At 41.6% G+C, this 20,684-nt stretch overlaps 1 protein-coding gene across 1 annotated transcript in view; it reads right to left on the bottom strand.

The window, feature by feature from the left end:
• Positions 1 to 20,684, bottom strand: part of MYO1H (myosin IH) — a 570,182-nt gene that overhangs the window by 492,668 nt on the left and 56,830 nt on the right. The window contains exons 5-6 of the mRNA XM_069212716.1: positions 7,462 to 7,641; positions 4,836 to 4,934 (exon numbers count right to left, since the gene is read on the bottom strand). Of these exons, the coding sequence (XP_069068817.1) occupies positions 4,836 to 4,934; positions 7,462 to 7,641 (279 nt within the window). The remainder of the gene's footprint in view (positions 1 to 4,835; positions 4,935 to 7,461; positions 7,642 to 20,684) is intronic.

Below are 20,684 nucleotides of genomic sequence, written 5' to 3' on the forward strand. Positions count from 1 at the left end.
GGCCTCTGTAGAATTACGCTGCCTCAGGATGGATGACATTAAAATTATGCCCCCACCTGAAAAAATGATGCCCCTGAAAACAATTCTGCGGACGCTCATGTCTATGTCTATCACTGATCTTCATATATCTCCGTTAAAATGCACAATGTTGATGCCCTGCTTGCTGGTAGCCATCACTTGGACAAAATAAAATTAATTTGTTGAAAAAAACCTGGATCCCACTTCATAAGAGGCCATTGTGCCAGTTGTAGTATCTTTGGGCCAGATTCACAACGTTTTTCTATGAGTAACTCTGCCTTACTCCTGCCTTAAGTGTCAATTACTGAATATTCAGCCCTGATTTAAAGAATACTTTTCATGAAAGGTTGTGTTTTACTCGTCACTTACATGTGATATTTCCATCTATTTCAAACTGATTTTCCAAAGAGTAAGCTTGTGTTAATCCTTGAAATGTATGAGTAATTTACACATAAGCCAGGGCTAAGACACTACTACTCACAGAAAATGGTTGTAAGCAAGTGTGGATATTCATGAGTAATTTGCATCTAATATAATAGTAAGACAATTATTCATAGATAACGTTTTGTAGTGTGGGCTCCTAAACCTTCCCCACGTTTTTACTGAAAGCCAATGCTGTTTTTCAGCAAAGTTAAGCTGTTCACTTCAAAGGTGGTAGCTAGATATATTGCAATGTTTTCAATCTTTTGATTTTTCCATTTGTTACTCAAGCCCAGTCAAGTAATCACAGCTGGAATTAACAGTAACTACAGCAACAAAAGTCCCGCACTGTCAGGGAGTAATGGGAAAATGCAGGTGAACCTTTAGTTGATAAAGGCATGCTTTGACTATTATGTTGATTCGAGATCTTAATGATGAGTCATTATCAATCAGTACCGCCAAATTCTTTCCTACAGGTGCTGATGTTGAAGGTCACCTGACACGATCCAGTCATACATCTGAAAAACTGTTACCTAGCATATTTGCCTCCCAAGAGCACCTCAGTATTATCGTCATTAGCCCCTCATGTTGTCCTCCTAATCCCAGTCCTTGCAAACTGTGGGGAATGCCCCTCGCGACAGCCATGGTACACTAGTCCTACTATTATTATTATTATTATTTATTTTTATTTAAGCTCCTCCCCCCTCACCTCCTCCTGTTATTGTTCCTGTCGCAAAGTGGCCATGCACGCTGGCTTCGAGTGGTCCAGGTCTAATTGTGTGCAAGTTTTGCTTTTCTTACTCACGTATCTTTATTCATGGTTACAGCTTGTTTGAAGGCTCCTGTGCCTCTTTGTGCTACCGCTGCCTTTGGCCTAGCTGTGCACTGGCTGTGGTTCGTGCTCCTTGCCCATGTGCTGAGCTGGGGCAGGGAATAATTCTATGTGTCTATGGCTGGGCCATTCGAGAGCCACGTACCGTGCTTCCTGAGCCTCTGTCATGTGTATGTGATTATGCAGGTGAGCGGGGTTTGACTGCACTGTTTTTGTGTGCCTTGCTCTCACATGATGAAATTTAGGGTTGCCTGGTTACCATATTTAAGAGGAAGCAGAACACTGCTGTAGGGCATTGCTGCTTCCTGGAACTGGTGCCTGTCACAAAGCTTTGTGATCATGGGCAAATTGACACTGAGGATGACCAGCTCAAGGAGGTTTTGGCCCATACTACGAACCTTTTGCATCATTGGTTTCCTCTCCTTCTGCCTCTGCCCCAGGGTTGGGTCCTCCATCTCCCTTGCACACCCTCTCCTCTTCATTTTCCATGCCTGTTTCTCCAGATTCTTCTCAGGTTGAATCAGATGGCATGACACTTGAGCATATAGGGACGGAGTCTCTGGGTTGTTCCTCTCAGGTGTCTCTGGAGATTCAGTCATCTCATAGGCAGTCAACCCTTAAATCTTACAAGAAACACTGGGCTTCTTTTTCCAAGTGATGTTTGACCCGGTCTGAGATTTCTACAGTCATTGACTCCTTTTAAATTCGGACTTTTGCGTGCTGGGCTCCTCAAGGGCATTCGGGTCCTTTTCTGATGATTTTTCTACTATTTCTCCTTTGGTTTTATGGTCTCTTCAGAATTCAGACTGCAATGTCCCTCTGTTAGAAGGGAAGTTCCTCCTTGGGACCTGGCTCTTGTTCTCAGGGGGTTGCATGGGCCCCTTTTGAACATTTGGTCCCCCAGACAATTGCCTGTGCTTATGAGGTTGTCGGGAAGGCTCTTCCTTCTGATGTCCAGGGTAGGTCCACTAAGGCGGTTTTGACCTCATGGGTTTAGGCTTGGTGTGTGTCCCTTTTGGAGATCTGCAGGGCAGCCACTTGGTCTTCCCCCCATACTTTTCTTCATCATAAGAGTCTTTCTTTTTGTGCTGACTTAGAGGGCGTTTTGGGTCACAGGTTGTGGCTATTGCTGCAAAGTGATTTTTGTTTTGGTTTGAATAAAAATGTATTCTGCATTTGTGTCATGTGTGCTCTGTGGTCTTTTCTATGCTTGTTATATGTTCAGTTTGGAAGGACTGGGACACGGAGGACACCATGAGGGGGCAATGACCTTGTTACTTACCAGTAATCTTCATTACTCTGATTAGGGGTCCTTCTCGTCCCAATCTTCTTTCCTCTCTCCCTGGTTGCTCTTGTGCCTTTGCTTGGTAACATAACTGGAGGAGGTGGGGTGGGAGCTTTAATAATAAAAAAATAATAATAATAAAGGTAGGATTATTGTGCTATGGTTGTCGTGAGAGGCATTCCCCTCAGTTTGTAAGGACTGGGATGAGGAGGACCGCTAATCAGGGTAATGAAGATTACCAGTAAGAAACAAGGTCAATAAGTTTTATGCAGTTGGTTTGCATCCAGGCATAAACAGTTGTGCGGTACTGCCTAGAACTACGCTTGCTTTGTGTGGGAAGGTTGTGCAAATGGAACAAAGACTGTGTATAGTACACACAAGTGAAAAAACAGAGCATTCATTATTGCATAAAACTGGCTAATGGTCATATGTAAAGGTTGTACAGGAGAGGCACACATACACTAGCCCTAAGAGGCTATACAAGTGAGTGGGTTTCCAACAAATAAGGAGGAATTGCTGCTTGATAGATTGCGTTACTAAGACATGGTATTTATGCTGTCTGAAATTCGACTTAATTCATCCAAAACCAGTATTGGCTTGACAGTAGTATTGCTTCTAATAGCCATTAAGGATGAGCCAGTAGTACTATTTATGTGCTCGGACACACCTGAGTGATTCCAGATGGGAATGGCATATGTTATTTCCTCAATAAAGTTTTAAAGCAGTGTAATGCCTGTCTTTTCCATCTAGCATCCTAGGTAGGGCACGTTTAAGATGGGACAACTGCTCATTGGCTCAACGGGGTAAGGGATGATTTCTTAAGGAGTAGTGTTAGCAACACTTTATTAAGCTCAACCAGAATTATGCCAGTTACAAGAGAACTATTGATCAACTACTGTAGTACTGGACTGATGGTATGAGAAAACATTTTTAGAAATCTACATGGACAAATGTTGACAGTGGAGCCTGAAACTGAAGTATTCAAAAAGTGGTACAAGACATTCACTCGTGACAGAGTAATCTCCTTGAGTTTAGGGCTAGAAGCATTCATTTGTAGGCTGCTCAGGCTATTTGTGTCTGTCTGTGGGATGCACCAAAAATTAAACCATCACTGAACTGTTCAATATAACCTCGGTTCATTTGTTATTAATGTCAAAAAAGAAGCCAGAGAATTACACAACTGGATTGATGCGCTAATTATGACTTTGTTCAAAGTAGGACAGTTCACATGACAATTGTAAGCATTTAATTGGTTTCATTTTGAGTAGAGAAATAAGCCTTAATAAATTTAGTGCTGTTGTTCCATACCCTCGCAATCACATCTTTCTGCTATTGATATTGTCGTCTTGGCTTCTCTCTCATTTTAATCTTCTCTCTCAAACAAGATTTAAGTTATTTATTTCTTCTTTTAAATTTCAGTCCAAAAAATTCTCCAGCACGTGTTACTGGGCATATTCGCATCACAAATTCAAACATAATATATATCTTCCACCTTTTGCTAGATATATTTAACATTTTGATGTATTTTTATTATGTTCTTTTATTAATGATACACTCATCCTCATAGGAATTGAAACACCAAAGGACTTCTTTACTCAGATCATTTCCATCTGTCAGAAGCCTTCCATGCTCTAATTGGAGAATTTTGGAAATCTCATGTGAACTCTATCAAGCTGCCAACTGTCCATGTATGTGGAACCAATATTCTTCATAAATTTCATTGTATAACTGCTGCCCCTTCTTTCATTATTAAGGTCACAACTCTGTACTTGTGCACTCAGCTAGAAAATGTGGATGCAGGGTGTTTGTTAGCGGGATCAGTTTACACGTCAAAATGCTATTGTGCTCATAATTTTATGAAGGTGGCAAAAAAGCAGCAACCTGAATCCAGGGACTAGCCTTTCGACTAATCTATAAATGGCAACAGAAATGTAAGAGTAATCGGATAAATTAAAATGCAAGTAATCTGAGTGGGCTACTATTTCGTAGGTAGGCCACGGAATGGAGATTCCGCAGTGAGCCTTTCATTGAGGGATATAAATTGTTTAGCAGGTAAAGGATCTTGCTGATGATTAGTAAAATTCTTCGACATCAAATCCTTCGCCTCAAGATGCTGACCAAATAAATAAGTACAAATGGAACTATTGACGACATTCCATGCAGCTGCTGCTTCCGCATGGGTAACCAGTTAGTGAGAAATACAACATTATGGCATCAGAGACAATATACATATTTAGGTATGTGGTGCTTCCCAGAGATACAATTAAATTAATTTTATACCTCAAAGTCTGCTTCACTAAAATCTATAACTGAGAAGGCTTTGCGAACAGTCTTCCAATTATTCTTGTCATCAATGGAACTCACTTTGGCACATCGACCCTGAGAAAGAAAAGAAAAACAATCTATCTAAAAAGTTCCTTATTTCGACATCAGTTCTAATAGAAAGTTAACAATTAAATCCTACATTTAATAATGACTAATCATGTTCATGGTTGTACTGTTTTACATGAGAGTCCTATATACCCAATCCAAGCAGTTTTGCTTATAGCAAATATTATGGTTTCATTTGTAATAAAAAAGTTACTTACCTTTACCTTAGTTTCTCCAGATTTGGCATCTTTCAGTGATCCTTGTTGTGGAGGCAGGTGGCTTTGTTGTAGTTAAATAGCATTTCGTAGCAAACAAATGAATTTGCAGCAGAAATAGATTTTAAATGGGGTCTATTTAGTAGCTGAGCACTTAGGCCCAGATTTAAGAGGGCCTTGCGCCTCCTTGCTCCACATTAGCATAATTTTTGTTTATGCTAATGTGGCGCAACAAGGCCAAAATCACCACGCCAGATTTACAAAGTGCTGCAATGCATGCATGGTGGGGTGTTCCCCCGTTAGGGTGTGTGTGAAAAAATTGCCATTTTTGCAGCATTTTTAACGCCTCAGGGCAGGCGTTAGAAGGGAGCACACCATTGGTTGCAAAGGGCCCCTATGTACTGTTCCCAGTTAGCACCAAACTTTTAGCACTAATCCTGAAAAGTACATTACTAGCAGAAAAAATGTGGATGCTTTTGCCCCTACCCTGCGCCATGGTGCACTAAGGCACGCAAGGAAAGTGGAGCTGCCCCTGAATGAGAAAAACTAAAAATCAACCCAATGAGGTGAAGGTGCTCAGAACTCCACTCCCACTAGAGGCCATCATGCCTCATATTTTTTAGTGTAAGTGTATACAGATTCAATCTGTTGATCATAAGAAAAGGTGTGGGGAGTCTTGCGTGTAGCTATGAAACCTAGTAACTTTGAGGAATTCAAGTTACAGGTAACTTCAGCATTGGATCTTTCATAGATTCATCTTTGCTTCAGAATAGTAAGCAGGTACAGTGTAAGAACACAATCAGTGGAAGAGGGACCGTAGGCTCACCATAATATAAAAGATTACAAAGAAATGCTTTTTCCACTACTGAGTCTCTTGCAGCCTCCGTGTCCAAACAGTAGTGTCTCAAGAATGTATTGCATTCTTGAAGATAGCCGATCCTGCAAATACTGGTCAGAGGCACCTCGTTTAAAGTGCTGCTGTTGCTTTTATGACACATGTGGAGTGTTTTAAAACTTTGCACCTTAGTGGCTGACTAGCTTCAGTGTAATAAAAAGTAATGACGGCTCCTGCCTATAAGGCCACTCCTTGTTTGAACAGTGGATGACACTTGTCTGGTTTACTGATGGAAACAAATTACTGCTTTGTCAGTCTTGATATTTTATCTTGTCAATATAAAACTACAAGCATCTTCTTATATCAAAAAATGAAGCTTCCTTCCGCAAGAGGGGATGGGTGCAGAAAAAAGTTCCTCATTCAAATAAAATTCTGTGGGCAACTTGGGTATGGATTTGTTATTCATTTGAATGATAACCTTGCCATTGTGGAAATTAGGAAGGAACTGTTTGATAGTGCCTGAATCTTGCTGTCTCTTGGGGCTACAGTGAGTCACAACTACTAAAGCCATTCCCCAAAAGATGTACTTAATATTAACATTATGAAAAAACTCAGAGGGACAATTCTTTAGCTGTGATAGCTAACCTTCTTATAATAGCCTTTGCTCCATGTAAGTACATACAACATATGTTGTGGAAGGTACCTAAATACCATATACTAGGGACATATAAGGGGACACTGGTATGCCAACTGTGGAGTGCACACAAGTCCAAGGTAACCAAATTTAGAGGAAGAAAGCACAATCACTGGGATCCTGTCTAGCAGGATCCCAGTGAAAACAGTATAAGCACACTGTAACAGGCAAAAAGTGGGGATAACCATGCCAAAAAGAGGGTACTTTCCTACAACAACTACACCTCAGAGGCTTTCCTAATCAGGCCCCAAGATTTTCGAGATTCAGTAGAATGACTCTGATTTCACAATATTGCAGTTGAATGTAAGAGAGGAGGGAGAGAAGGGAAAAGGCTGGGTTTTGCGCGTTTAATGAATTAGGAGTTGTAAACCTATTCAAATAACTGTATCCACACACTGACTCCAGAAGTTAAAACAAAGTTTTTGCAATGCTTACAAACTATAAAATTTAATAAAAGTGTAGGTTAAAATGTTTAAGGTTCGCTAGCCACGAGAGAAATGCTTGAGTTTTTCAGTCCTCTCAAAACTGAGCCATATGAGTATTTTGTTGAGTAAAAACTACACGGTGATCCAGTCTAATATCTAAAAGCTGCAGGATTTTGTAGTTTTACTGGACTGCCTGCTCACAGAATGTACCAGTAGTAAAAAGCACAAACTATAAGAGACACATAGTCCAAAACTCTCCTGGTGATTAAAGATGTCATTAGTATCATTTTCTTACACGCCGTACTGAAGCACAAAGTGTACCCTAACTACCATCTCCACCAGGTATCATTAAATAAATTATTCTAACCTGTATAAGATAGCTATATTTCTGGGAATTGCGCTCCAGGCCCAGCCAGCTCATCAGTTTATCATCTGCTCCCTCCAGCAGCTGGTAGAAGATATGGAAATTCCGCTCTCCCTGGTTCTGATGGACAACTCGCGATTTCTCTATCAGGTAACTCAGGATGTGACCACCTGCTGGAGCATCCTGGAAGAAACAATGGATGATTTAGATAAAAAAGTCCTCAAGCATATCCTGTAAACAACAAAAGTGTGGATCGTTAACTATTGACCATCTAGACACTTGAAATACATTTCTGTTTTTACAGTAACAACCTTGCAAAAGTGCCCGACAACTTAATGTTTTGTTTGTTTTTAAACAAGAAAAGCAATTGATACAATGCACATTCACAATGAATATATGTCTGGTCATGTCAATGTCTGGGGTAGTAGTTTGTGCTTCAATTAATATTTTGGAAGAGAAAGCCACAAAAGAGCAATTCCATAAATGTAAACTTTATAACATGAAACTCTTACTATACATTTTTCATATAATGACATATACTACCTAAAATTGTGTGCATTTTCGAATGGATTCAGACATTACTTGGTTTGTTGCAGACTCCACATAATATGATAACACCCCCTTCCCACACAGAACATCGGTGTTCGTATACTCTTTGCTTAACGTCTATGGCCGATCTGCTTTTCCTCAACGACTGGCTTGTAGTTCTCTGGCATACACTCAATAGCCCTCTTCCAGGATTGTTCTCATCCCTTATCCCCACTTGAGTACCCTTCTTTCTTCACTGATTTTTCCCTATGACTTTCAAGCAGGTGCAGTATTTGAAGTCTAGGTGGTGTGAAGCAACTCTGTTCGGTTTTGTTGAAGGGCGTTATCAGAGATGTTTAGAGAACATTTTAACTATTTGGTTGATGGTAATCATTTTTTCTCCATTGCTAGCACGTGCCAAAGTATACGAAACCAGCTGGAGATTTGTTATGTATTGATCCTCTACCAAAACAGTGCCAGTAGATGTCTTGGTTACTACTTTTATTTCTCCTTCTGACGTTTTGTCTTTCCTCACTGTTTCTAACTTTTTGGAAGCTTGTGCTTGCAGCATGTTTTGTATTGCAGTCAGCAGCGGCCACTTACTTTCAGTGGGGCGAAATGTTTGACCCATTTACAGTGCGCATTCTTAAAGGGCGTGATATTGACGAAATAAGATAGAGCTGGCAGTGATGTATTTTGCCGAAAGAATAATTAGCTTAACAGTACATCGGTAGCCTTAGGTAAGGCAGCTGAAATAAGCAACACCCCTGTGTGAAAATATAAACCTAAATAAACACATTGACAACTGTGGCTTCAACTTGCTGAACAATTCATAAGCAGAAGCTAATTTGCTCCAAAGCTGACACTACCTTTGCCAGGAAGGATTCAATCAATACCTCAGTAGTAGGTAAGGTGATAGGGATCGTGAATACTCTCTAAAAAATAAAGAAATAAAGACTCAGTTGTTACAGGGGACGGGTCACTGTGTCATGTGTAACTCAAACCTATGTTTTCCTTTGAAATACTCCTTCCCTGCACAGTATCCTCCAGTGCTCTGTTCTGGGGTCAGAGGCCGTTTGCTCCGGCTCCCTTCACGATCTTTGACTGGTATTATAGGCGATTAACACCAGCACCTGCATCAGCTAATTAGCTACCAATGTTCAAGCAGACGCAAGAACATGTCCACCGCCATCCACACCACATGCTTGCAGGAAATGCACGAACATAATACTAGAGGTGGAGAGGCTCCAATCCTGATGTTGCTCTCATGCTGCTTCTAATATTCAGCATCAGGGAAGCACCAGGATTGGATGGAGCAGTCTGCCTTGATGCTCCTTGAGGCACTGGATGCCTGTGCCTGCTCTCCACCCAGCTGTCTAAAGCAGATCAGGTTGTAGAGGTTTAAAATGCGCATGTCAGGCTGGCCGTCGCAAGACAGCCAGCCAAAGTGACATGCACATTTTAAACTCAAGCAGCAGCTACCACTGCTCCCTTCTGCCAACCAGGGGCAATGTCTTTGCCTAGCACTGCCACTCGGCTCACTGAACTGATAAATAAAATGGTAATGAAATTGCTTCATTACCATTTTAGTTTCCATGCCTGCTGCACTGTCAGCAAGGGGACGACACTCCTCTACTCCAATGGAAAAACCACCCCTGGTTACAGTCTCCCTTATTTCTCCCAGCTTCCATCTTGTGGTATGCCTTCAGTTCCGGGTGCTTTATCTGCTGTTTTCCTTGTTAGGGCGGGGACACAAGAAGATCCCTCCACTTCTCTCGTTTGTATTCTTCTTTTCCCCCTTATTCATTTTCTCTCTTGTACCTTTTGCTTTGTCCCTTTAGTTCACCTCGCTATTCATTCATTCAACATGTTCAGATCCAGTTTCATAGTCTTTTTGGCCTCCTCTCCCTCACATTCATACTACCTTCCATTATGTTAATTAAACTGATTAATTACTCTTGCGCCTGAATTGCGTTAATTTGGGGGTTCTAAGAATCTGGGCTTCTGCTTGTTAATTATGCTAATGGTGTTTACCCACTTTCCTTGATTCTCTCTTTTCTATGGATGTCCTGTCACCATCAGCTTTAGTCCCTCTATTGAAGTTGCTTCACATGTCTATGTACCAGCGGTTTTCTTACCCCAGACCTTTTGTTGCTTGCAGCTGTTGCTTTTGGATCAAAGAGGTACGCTGTCAGGCTAGCATTGTCTACTTAGCCCTAATTTTGCCCACTCTGTTCAATTCACTGGCTCCAGGGTTCTAATAGCCCCCGTTTCCATTTTCATTGTGAACCACTGGTGGACTCAACTTCATTGGCCGGCGTCTCTTTCCAATACCCTCCATCTGCTATGCCCAGATCACAGTGCACTGTTGGCAGTCTATCAAACCTCTTGCCCCCCAGTACTCAGGTCTTGCAGCCAGCTGGACTCCTATCCCTGCCTCATCGTAGGCCTCTTCCTGCCTCTCCTAGTTGTCATCCTCCCCCTCTGTTTCCTTGTTGCCCTTCAGAACATCCACTGCTGGCAGCTCTCATCTGCCATCTTGCCTCATATTTGGGCATCTTCCCTTAGTACATTTGAGTTGTAAATTCTGAGTATACCTCCACAAATCTTTGCTTGCTTCTTCCCATGGAGGGTGGGTCATCATTTTTGCTCGGAATTCTAACCCGAATTAAGGTCGGAGCAGAGCAAGGGAGACAACTGCCCCCGTCATGTTGGGCTAAACTCTGCTTCCAGCTCTCATTTTATTTAAATTAGAGAACAAAATACAAACTAATCTAGGTAATCTGAGTTATAAGAGTCTCAAAATGGCACAGTGAGTGGAGGTAGGTGCTGAGGCAAGCATCAAAAGAGATAAGTAACAGTCAAACAAATTAAGACTATTTCTGAGGCAGCATAACGGTTAGTGAAATTTTAAAGAAAAGTTAACCCTGGTCAGAAGACGAGAATTTTTTGTTCTTCATCTTTTTTATAGCTTTTGTGGAGGGTGGTGTAAGAAATTCTTCTTTGGGGATCTTTATGAGTCTGGGCACTGGAAGAACGATACATCTTTCTTGTGGCTTTGGCTCCTAGATCTAAAAAATAATCAAGGTATGATTTCCAGGACCAAAGTATCAATATATAGCTTTAGTGCCATTCCATTTTTGTCTTAAGTTTGAGTTTATCAAGAATAATAAACAGCATTTAGTAATTGATATAAACAAGAACAATAAATTACAATAAACATAACAGGTATGAAGTACATTATAAAGTAGACAATAGAACTATTGAAGAAGAGATAAATATGAGTAATATGCATCTTATGCTGTGAAAACTGTGGAAGTGCATTTAATAGATGAGGGGGGAGGCTAAGCAAAAAGGGGGGATGGGAGAAAGGAAGAATGTTACCTGCATAATAATAAACAAAACATACAATAATTTAAACAGTAGACATGAAAGAGAGAAAAAAACTTTGAATAGATGCATGTATAAAACTATAAAGAGGTTTAGGAAAATAAAAAGACAGAGACATGAATTCAAGGTAGCTCTGTACATCAGACGACACATTAATGGCTTTGTTAGCGAGTAGGTTAGATTGGGATAAAAAGGTAGTTATTGGGAGCCATGAAATATCGTTCTTTATATCTAAGGATATAGGAGAAACATAGTTAGTATCAAGCCTGTGATGAAAGCAGACAGCATTCCACCAAGACCTGAACGTTAATTGCAAGCCTGTTTCAAATTGGACATTATTAAATGAAAAGCAGCATCCAGCAATACATCTATCAGTTCATGACTTGGAGCTAACTGAGTCCAATGAGGAGCCAAACTACCCAAGAAAACATTGAATAAGGAAAAAGTAATAGAAACTTAAACATCTTGCTGATTTGTTGCCAAACTACTTTCCAAGACTGGAGATTAGAAGGATATTCAAATAATATATGTTTGAAATCAGCACTGGAACACGTACACGACCAGCAAGAGGAGCTTTAAGTTGTAGAGAAGGATTTTAAAGTAATTGGAGTAAATAATAAATGATGGTAAACAAAATAAAGAGTATGTAAAGTGTTGGCAGTCCGTTAGATTTATGAAGTTTAAGCCAAATCTTATCCCATAGAGCAGTAGGACACACTCCAGCACATCTTTTCCCCAAATTAATTCAGTCATTGATTTAATTCTGTCAGTGGTAGTATGCAGAGATGTATAAGTAGTAGAAGTTGTGGGATTTGTAACCAATAATGGGAAAAGGGTAGTCGTTCGAGCGTGAAAAGAAGACGTTTGGGGCAATGTTTGAGATATAATGAGTGAGGGAGGTGTGGAAGAGTTCATACTGTGTTCTAAAAGCAGATAGTAAGGAAACGTTACTTTGGAGATAAGGAAAAAGATAACATCTGATTACTATTGAAAAGTTGTGATAACCAACACAATCCTCTAGCTTTCCAAGTTTTCCAGTATAAATAGCGATTTTTAATCCTAATATGTCTATTATATCAAATGGATTGATGGTGGAAAGTAGTAACCGAAGAATAAGTAGAAAAGGTGCCAAAATGGCACAAGAGTGGGTAATGAGTGCCATTCCATTTTTAACCTCATTATGCCCCACTGTAGCCCAGGCAAAAGGACATGCTGTTGTACACTTTGTTGTGACCTGCCAATGAGATGAAAGCTCACTCGGGAAAGCACTATGTGTTAGCAACTGTTCCTCAAGTGAGTGGCTGCTAAAAGGTGAGAAGTGGAGAGCACACATTTCTGCAGCCATTTAGCACCTCTAAGACTTGCTGGGTCACGGGAGCATCCCTGGAGTACCAGAGAGTATGCCAGGCAGCAAGCTGGTCTCTGGATAATGGATGAGTCTCCTCTGCTCAAAAACCAGGAAGACGTCCAACAGGCACAGTGGTCTGTGCTCTGTCTGGCCTGCCTTGGTCTATTTGTGTACATAGGAGAACCAGCTTAGTTTAGCACAAATGTTTCAAACTCTCTACAGCGTGACCACACCACACAACCCTGAATTAGTTAGTACCACAGTAAGTGCCCATACCAAATGGATACATAAAATCAGTGCAGCAAGGGGTGGATCACTTATCCAATTATACAAGGTTGGGCTGAGGTACATGCAGCAATGACTTGGAGCGCTATAGTACCTGGAATGGATTTGGATTCTGTGTTGGGCCAAGAGCTATAAGTATCAGGATAAGAATGGCACTTCAAAGGTACTCTTTGTCATGAATCTGTAGATCATCTAGTTCTGGTTTTAAATTTGCTTTCTATTGCTTGTAGCCCTGAATTTATAATGAGGAAACACAATTATAGTTACTGGAATGCAAAGCAAAACCATTACTAGATGGGTTATTCCTACTTCATACAGACTGACATTAGACCACTGAAAAACTGATATGTGAGGGGAAAGAGGAGCTACAGAAATCCCTCAAATATGAGCTAGGAGGCCAGAAACATCAAAGAGACCTTGAGCAGAGAGGCGGACAGCAACTGCAGGGTCAGTATAAATTAGTTAGGATATGAAGTGGCAAAAACAAGCCACTGGTGATGGTGACCCAGTTTTTTCATGGAGGCCAGGGACTGGCTGCAGTAAGGTGACAAGCTGCTAGAAGGCTACATTCAGAAGTGGTAGGACTGGAAAGAATGGTATCTATAAGGCAGTGAGGATAGGAACAGCAGGAAGTCCCACAAAGAGATCTGAACGCCCAAGCTGCACATATGTTTGAAACTGCAGGGAGGACAAGGAGCTGCAAGGAAGAGCAAAGACCTTTAGGGTTACCTGGAGCTGCAGGAAGGTCAGAAACTAAATGGAAGCCAAGAGCCGCAGAGGTAGATAATGATCAAAGGGGCCTACTAACTTCAGGCAGGGTTGTCTCCTTTCTTACTATCTCTCATTTAAAAAAAACAGGGCAGGCCAATGAAAAACACAGCCAGGTGGCAATCCTACCTGTGGAGAGAAGAAAGTCAAAAGGAAAGACGGAAAGAGTAGAGTCAGAGGTGAGTAGGAACCCAGGAATTTAAAGAACACAAAGCTTGGAATGAATCTCATTGCCCTAGAGCCTCAATTAGATCAAGAGCTTTAGGGAGGCCAGGAGCTCCAATAAAGCGTATCTGCAGTGGCACAACAGTTGGGAAATGCATCTTGCTGCTGCAAGTTGGACTGGAGTTGCAAGTAGCTCCAGTCCCAAGAGCTGCTCAGATCCAAGGAGCTGTGTGGGAGTCTGAAGGTACCTGAAGATTTCGAGAAGCAGGAAGGGCCAGAGGCTACAGGCAGAGCTAAAGGCAGTGCGCACAATCAGGATATGGAGGGCTGTATGGAAGGCTGGAGTAATGGGAGATGCATTACACAGTGGCCAGGAACTGTAGTGTGAGCCAGGAGCTGTCAGGAAGCCATGAGTTGGAGAGAGTTAAGAAGCTGAAAAAAGGCCGGACATCTCTTGACTGTGGGATAGTAGGTGCAGAAGCCTCATACATGCAAAGACCCACAGCCAGAGTCTGCAAGGAAACCAAAAGCTTTGGACACCAACAGCCGAAGAGAGGCATATGAATTAGTAGATCCAGGAGCTAAAAGGATCCCATAGCCCAGGAGCTTGTGGATGTTGGGAGTTAAAGGCAGTAAACATGGCAAGTGTAGCAGAGGGTGTCATCATAGCCCAAGAACTGAAAGGAAGACATGGTCTGCAGAGTACAATATGCAAGGGGAAATGGATCCAAGATCTGCAATACCTTCAGGGGCATTTACATCCAAGACGCTGCAAATAGACCAAGAGATGCCAAGCAACATTGTAGTGGCAATCCCAGGACTGACCCAGAAGCTTAAGTCAGCCCTGGGGCTTTAGGAAGGCTAAACTGAAATAGCAGAAAAGAAGGTGATCCAAGTGTGTCTGAAAGGCAGGTGCTATGGGGAAAACAGGTGAGCAGGGATCTTGTAGCTACAGAGAGTGTTGGTCACTGGAATGTAAGATGTTACAAAATCATGAGTTTGCAAACGTTTCTTTGTTTATATAATATTACCCTACAAGGTTTAGTGGTATGCAGTTTTCTCTTTCATGATTATATTAAGTCATCTTACTGATAAATACTTCTAAATATCTTTTGTTAGGATCCGTATTAAACAGATGCATTTGCATGGTGCATTTATGGAAGCCTACACAGATCTTCTGTGGGCTTGTTTCGCCTACCCAGGTGCCTGATGTAAGTAACACCTATCTACATTCTGCGCCTCTAAAGGTACTTTCAGGTTTGTGCCCAGACATTAGTGAACGATCAGAGCTCATCAGAGCTCATGCAAATTATGGGGGGAAGAAGTATATTAAGAGCTACTTTTAAGCACCTTGGTGCACACTGGGAGCTATTGAGAATAGGCCTTCTGATTAGGGACACTCTGGCACTTCCGCATCACTGAGGGCGCAAAAGGGACTCACAGTGGATTATGTGGTGTGCAGGTGGTGAAGGGGTCTTCAGAAAACCACATGGTATAAAGAATATCAAACTTGAGCTTCTTTTTGTAGAATTCCGCTTACCATGAATTCTCAGTTGAGGTTTGAGGTTTTGGTTTTATATAATTAATTCCCATCCATCAATTTTTTTGTCTATCTTGACTTTTGAATTTTAATTTGGATTGCGTATAATAATCATAATCATTTTTTTTATTGTAATGGTATTAACATGGAACACAAGTGAGTGAGGGAGTGGTGGGTCCATGTTAATCATACAGGTTTGTATATGTCAGCACCTAACAATGTATACAAATTAAAGTAATTATTGGGAATCTGAGGCTCAATAGTATGTTTTTTTCTTTCATTCAATCAATATATTCCCAATGATCTATTGATTTAATAAAGTAATCCTCCACTAATCCAATCAGCACACTATATTAAAACTGAAAGACACTATGATATACCAGGGTAGTTTCTGGCCTATGAAGTGCACTTCAGGTGAGTTATGTAGCCCCACCCACACTCACTCGACTTTTTGTTGCCACCTTTGAGGGTGATGAAACTTCAACAATACTGGCACACAGAGCCTCTAAAAAGCCCAAGAAGACACTGCTGGTGAATCATGCAACCTCACCTGAAGCATCCTTCGCTCACTACACCTGCTAAAAAAATCTTTATTCTTCAGGGCATCCCATCGCCTGGGTGCCCCAAGCAGAGGGCGCCCAAGTGATTCATCCCTTGAGACTGTTTCAAACCTAAAAGACTTAAGGCCTGAACCTCTGCTTCCCTGGTGAGCCAGCCTCATCATGAGTCGCATAAACACCATTTCACAAACCATCTTAGCACTCATTCCAAGACTCCACAAACACACCAATCATATTGCATACCTCCAACGTCATTCAGATAACAATCACTAGAACACACAGTACCCACTACACATCACATTCAATTGATACTCATCAATGTACACTCAAGAGTCATACTAACCTTCTGCTGCCTCAAATACATCCACTTGGTAAAACTCCAAAAAGAGCTAAAGAACTTACCAAGACACTTACACCCCACACAGATGTCAACACCCTCTTCACAACTACAATACCGCTAGGAGAAATCATGTTGAATGATATGCTGTTCTGAGAACTTAATCCTCCAAATTTAAACCTTCAGCACCCTAGTACACTTGAGAGTTTAAGGAAAATAAGTGCACCATATAAGGACAGGAGCAAAAAAAATAAAGAATGTCAAAACTCCCGAGTGACCTCACCCTCTTGCCTCTGGCCATCAATCCCTTTTCTTTATAGCAAAGTGCACTTATTACAAGAACATTATCAATGAGACAATCAACAGTTGAAAAAAGGCAACATCAATTTCATCTTCATCTAGACAATAAATCACATCTAAATCTGCCACACTTCCACTCCTCCCCCATCATCTTACCACCAAGTAGACCTCCTTCAATCGCGTCTTCCACATGGGCCTCTCCAGTATCTGTATCAGTTGCCTACGAAGATAACATACGTCCTTTCTCCAATAATAAATCACTTCAAGGACATGTTCCAACATCCGTTCTCCATACTGTCAATGCCTCCAAGGAAAATTACCAAATGCCTTCATGACAGGTCAGATCCTTCCCCTGCTACAGAAACCTACCTGGAGCCGTCCCACCATGGCAAAGTCCACTCCAATACCCACTTTTCTTTCAAATGTAAACTTTGTGAAAACGGTTTCCACCCACCTACAGGAGCACATCAGAAAGAACAACCTTCTATATGACTACCAATTAGGCTTCAGACTATAATGTAGCACTGAGGTGGCCCCACTTCAACCAGCCGATGATGTCACCATCCTCAGTGTTATAAACTACACTAGCCTTCAGGTCCTGCTTGAGCTCTAAGCAGCCTTCGGCACAATCAACCATCGAGCTCTGATGTATACTCTGAAAACATGCATGAGCTTCTTGGCTGCTATCCTGCTACTGTTCCTATCCTACCTAGCCAACAAACACCAGCGTGCACAGAGAGAAACCACAAGATAACTCTTGGTCTCCTGAAGATTACCTCAGGGCTTCATTCTCTCTCCAGGCATCTCCAACCTCTACACAGACACATCTTTGCAGACAGCAACACCATGGTCCACCAATATGCTGCCAACCATGCTCCACCTATTATGCACTAGTGGATGTCAAATATGTACCTGAAGCTCAGCCCAACCAAAACTGGATCCCTGACGGGGCTGCCAGTGCCAAACACCCTCATATCTAAACATGGCTCTTCAACTCAAATATAGTAAGGTTCACACCCTAGTGGGCAGACCATGCTACGTCCCTTGGATTCTCCCTTGATACAGACCTCACATTCAGAAATCACTTAACATGGAAGACCAAGATAGCATGATTCAACCCTTCATCCAGAAACCTTTATCCCTGGAAGATGACCTCAAAACAACAGTACGAATCTTAACCCTCACCCAGTTGGACTGAATCAACACCATACTCATTGGTCTCTCTGACACCATCATGGTGCCCCTAAAAGTAAACTGACACATGCCGCCCATTTCATCAAGGGCCTGAATACATTTTACTCCATCACTCTGATCCTAAAGGATCTACCCAGTCTCCTACTTACAACCCAGATCACCATGAAAAACAACTGCATCACCAACAAGGCCCTGAGTAATTAAACAACAACGTATCAGACAAAGTTACCACTTTTGCAGTTTTGGAGGACTGCACCAGACCAGGAGCCTTGATTTTTCCATACTAGAGGCAAATATTGCAAGAAGGAAAAGACCAGAAGGCTGACCTTCTCTGATTATGATCTGGAACCATACCCCCATCAAAATCAGAACAACATTGACTCTCCTGCAAATTCAGGAAAAAGCTGAAGACTGACTTCTTCAAGGGACACTAATCTTGATACAATTATGTGTTGCACAGTATAGGGGTGGAGAAAACTCTGCATCCATAAATATTGATACTGTGTAGTGACACCTGACCAGTACCATACAGTTAAAAGTTACACCCCATGGAATGGGGAACATCTGTGCAGAACCAGATTTACCAGCTGTAATTCACTGCTAAATTCCCTATTTGGTAAGGTTTAACACATACATTTACCACTTGCTCTAAAACTGTGGTAAATGTCTGCAGAAGTGATGTGTGGGGCAAAGAGAGATGGGGAGTCCTGACGGGGTGGGGAGGGAAGGGTTATATGTTTCCTTGGCATGGGGGAGTATTACATGCTCTGCATGCCTTGGCCCATAGGTCAGGCAGTAGCCGGAAACAGGGGTTGGGCTACAAAGTCTAAGGCAATTTCACCAAGTGACATTTCCTGCCAGTAAAATCCAGACCAGTGTGCCCACAGAGAGAACAGCAGCCATGTCATAATTTTGAGGAGTGGAATTCTACACAGAAATTTTGCTCCACATAACTCATAATTTAGCCCAAATTTATCTTTTCGGGGACTCTACTCTCTGCTCAGTGCTCTATTGCCCTCTTGTTAGATTTGGGCTACACAAATACCAACACATAGATCTGTATCATCCACCACTATCACCTACATTCACCTTAGTATATATCAAATCAAATGCTGCACTGAACGATTATGCAGCAATTACACTGAATGACAATTTGTCTGGAAGAGAGTGCACTTATGATTCTTTTATGTACTAATTTAACATAGTAAGGTAGTGGCTTTCTTTTGAAAAGGGAGTTGAGTGTTTTTTTTCAGTTCAAACATTTTTATTTATTTCAAAAGAATAGATATAGAATACATGGTAAATGATGTATGCACGCTACAGGTAAAGTTACATAATCATATACAAGCTTGTATGACGACAGTTAACTCACATACAGATGCATAATCTAGAACATTATGTCAGTAAGTGACTTGGAATGTCATAAAAAAATGTAGTATGAAAATAAGTGATGATGAACCTTGCACAATTACCAGTAGATCAAGGAGGATGGGATGATGGGTATCCTAGTGGAGGTGTGAATATGACACCCGAGTGTGCAGGAGCTTGGTTTAAGAGAAAAGAGGAGGAAGATATAGGTAAGAGAGGGGGAGGAGAAGGGGTTGCTGGGGGAGAGGAGGTGATGGGAGTGAGATAGGGTCTCCTATAAAAAAAGATTTATGGTCTAGGATTAGAGGGGGTGGAAATGAGATTACAAAGTGAAGACCTGAGGGTGTCACCCATCCTGGACTTCATGGTCTGTGGGGGGGGGGGCATTTTTTTGGAGGTAGAGATCAAGGTTGTTCCATGTGACGCGTGAGGGAACCCTGCTGTGTAATGTTTTGTACATGATGTTGTCAGAGCTCCTGAAGGAGCATAAGAAGTTCCATCATTTTTAAAGGAGGTTTCTGTAGTGGATTTCCATTCTGTTAGAATTGTTTTTGTGCCTAGTACTAACATTAGATCCAGTAGAAGTAGATCATTTGGGGGCAGACTGATGTCGGGATTGTGTGCTGCGAGCCCAAGTGTCGAGGTTAGTAGAGGCAGGGTAAAATGAATTTTGAAGATGTTCTGAATGAGATATTGTATCTTAGACCATAGTGGTTGGATGAGTTTACATGTAAGGAATATGTGTTCAGTTGATCAAGAGGATTCCTCACATTGCCAGCATTTATCAGATTGCAGTATCCTCATTTTGTGAAGTTTAACTGGGCTCCAGTATGAGTTATGTATTGACCAGAGCCTTGATTGTGCAATTGTCAGGCTAATTTTAGCTAGGAAGTGAAAATGCCAGATTCGGTGCCATGTAGAGTCAGAAAAGTGCAGAAGAAGGTCTTCAGGAAGGTCTTCCGGAACGTATGGTGATCACTTCTTCTTTAGTCTCTTAAGAAGATGCAGCCTTTGGAGTTCTAAGAGTTTATAGATGTGTGATGCGACATGTCCGATTCTTTTGAGTTTCTTTAGGAGGTTTGGGAGATCTAGGTTGTGAGGTTTTAGGAGTGGCTTTTTTAGTTTTAAGAAGTTGTAAAATTTGATTGGAGGAAGACCATGGCGCAAACTTAGTTCCGAGAAAGGACGGGCCTTGCAACTCTTCCTAAGTCTCCAATGGAGTTGATACTTTTTACTGCCCATTGTTTCCAGAAAAGAGTACTGCCTTCTAGTTTGACTTTATGGTTGTGCCATAGGGAAGCCAGGATGGAGTTGGCTATGTGGTTGGGCAGAACTTTGTCCACGCTAAGTAGGGCTGATACTGTGTTCGATTTGATGGGGAAGGAGTGATCCAAATTTAGTTTTTGGAGATTACGGATAGTCAGTGTGGATGTTGATGGGATA

Source organism: Pleurodeles waltl, chromosome 11 (genome assembly GCF_031143425.1).
Source record: "Pleurodeles waltl isolate 20211129_DDA chromosome 11, aPleWal1.hap1.20221129, whole genome shotgun sequence".
Taxonomy (NCBI): domain Eukaryota; kingdom Metazoa; phylum Chordata; class Amphibia; order Caudata; family Salamandridae; genus Pleurodeles; species Pleurodeles waltl.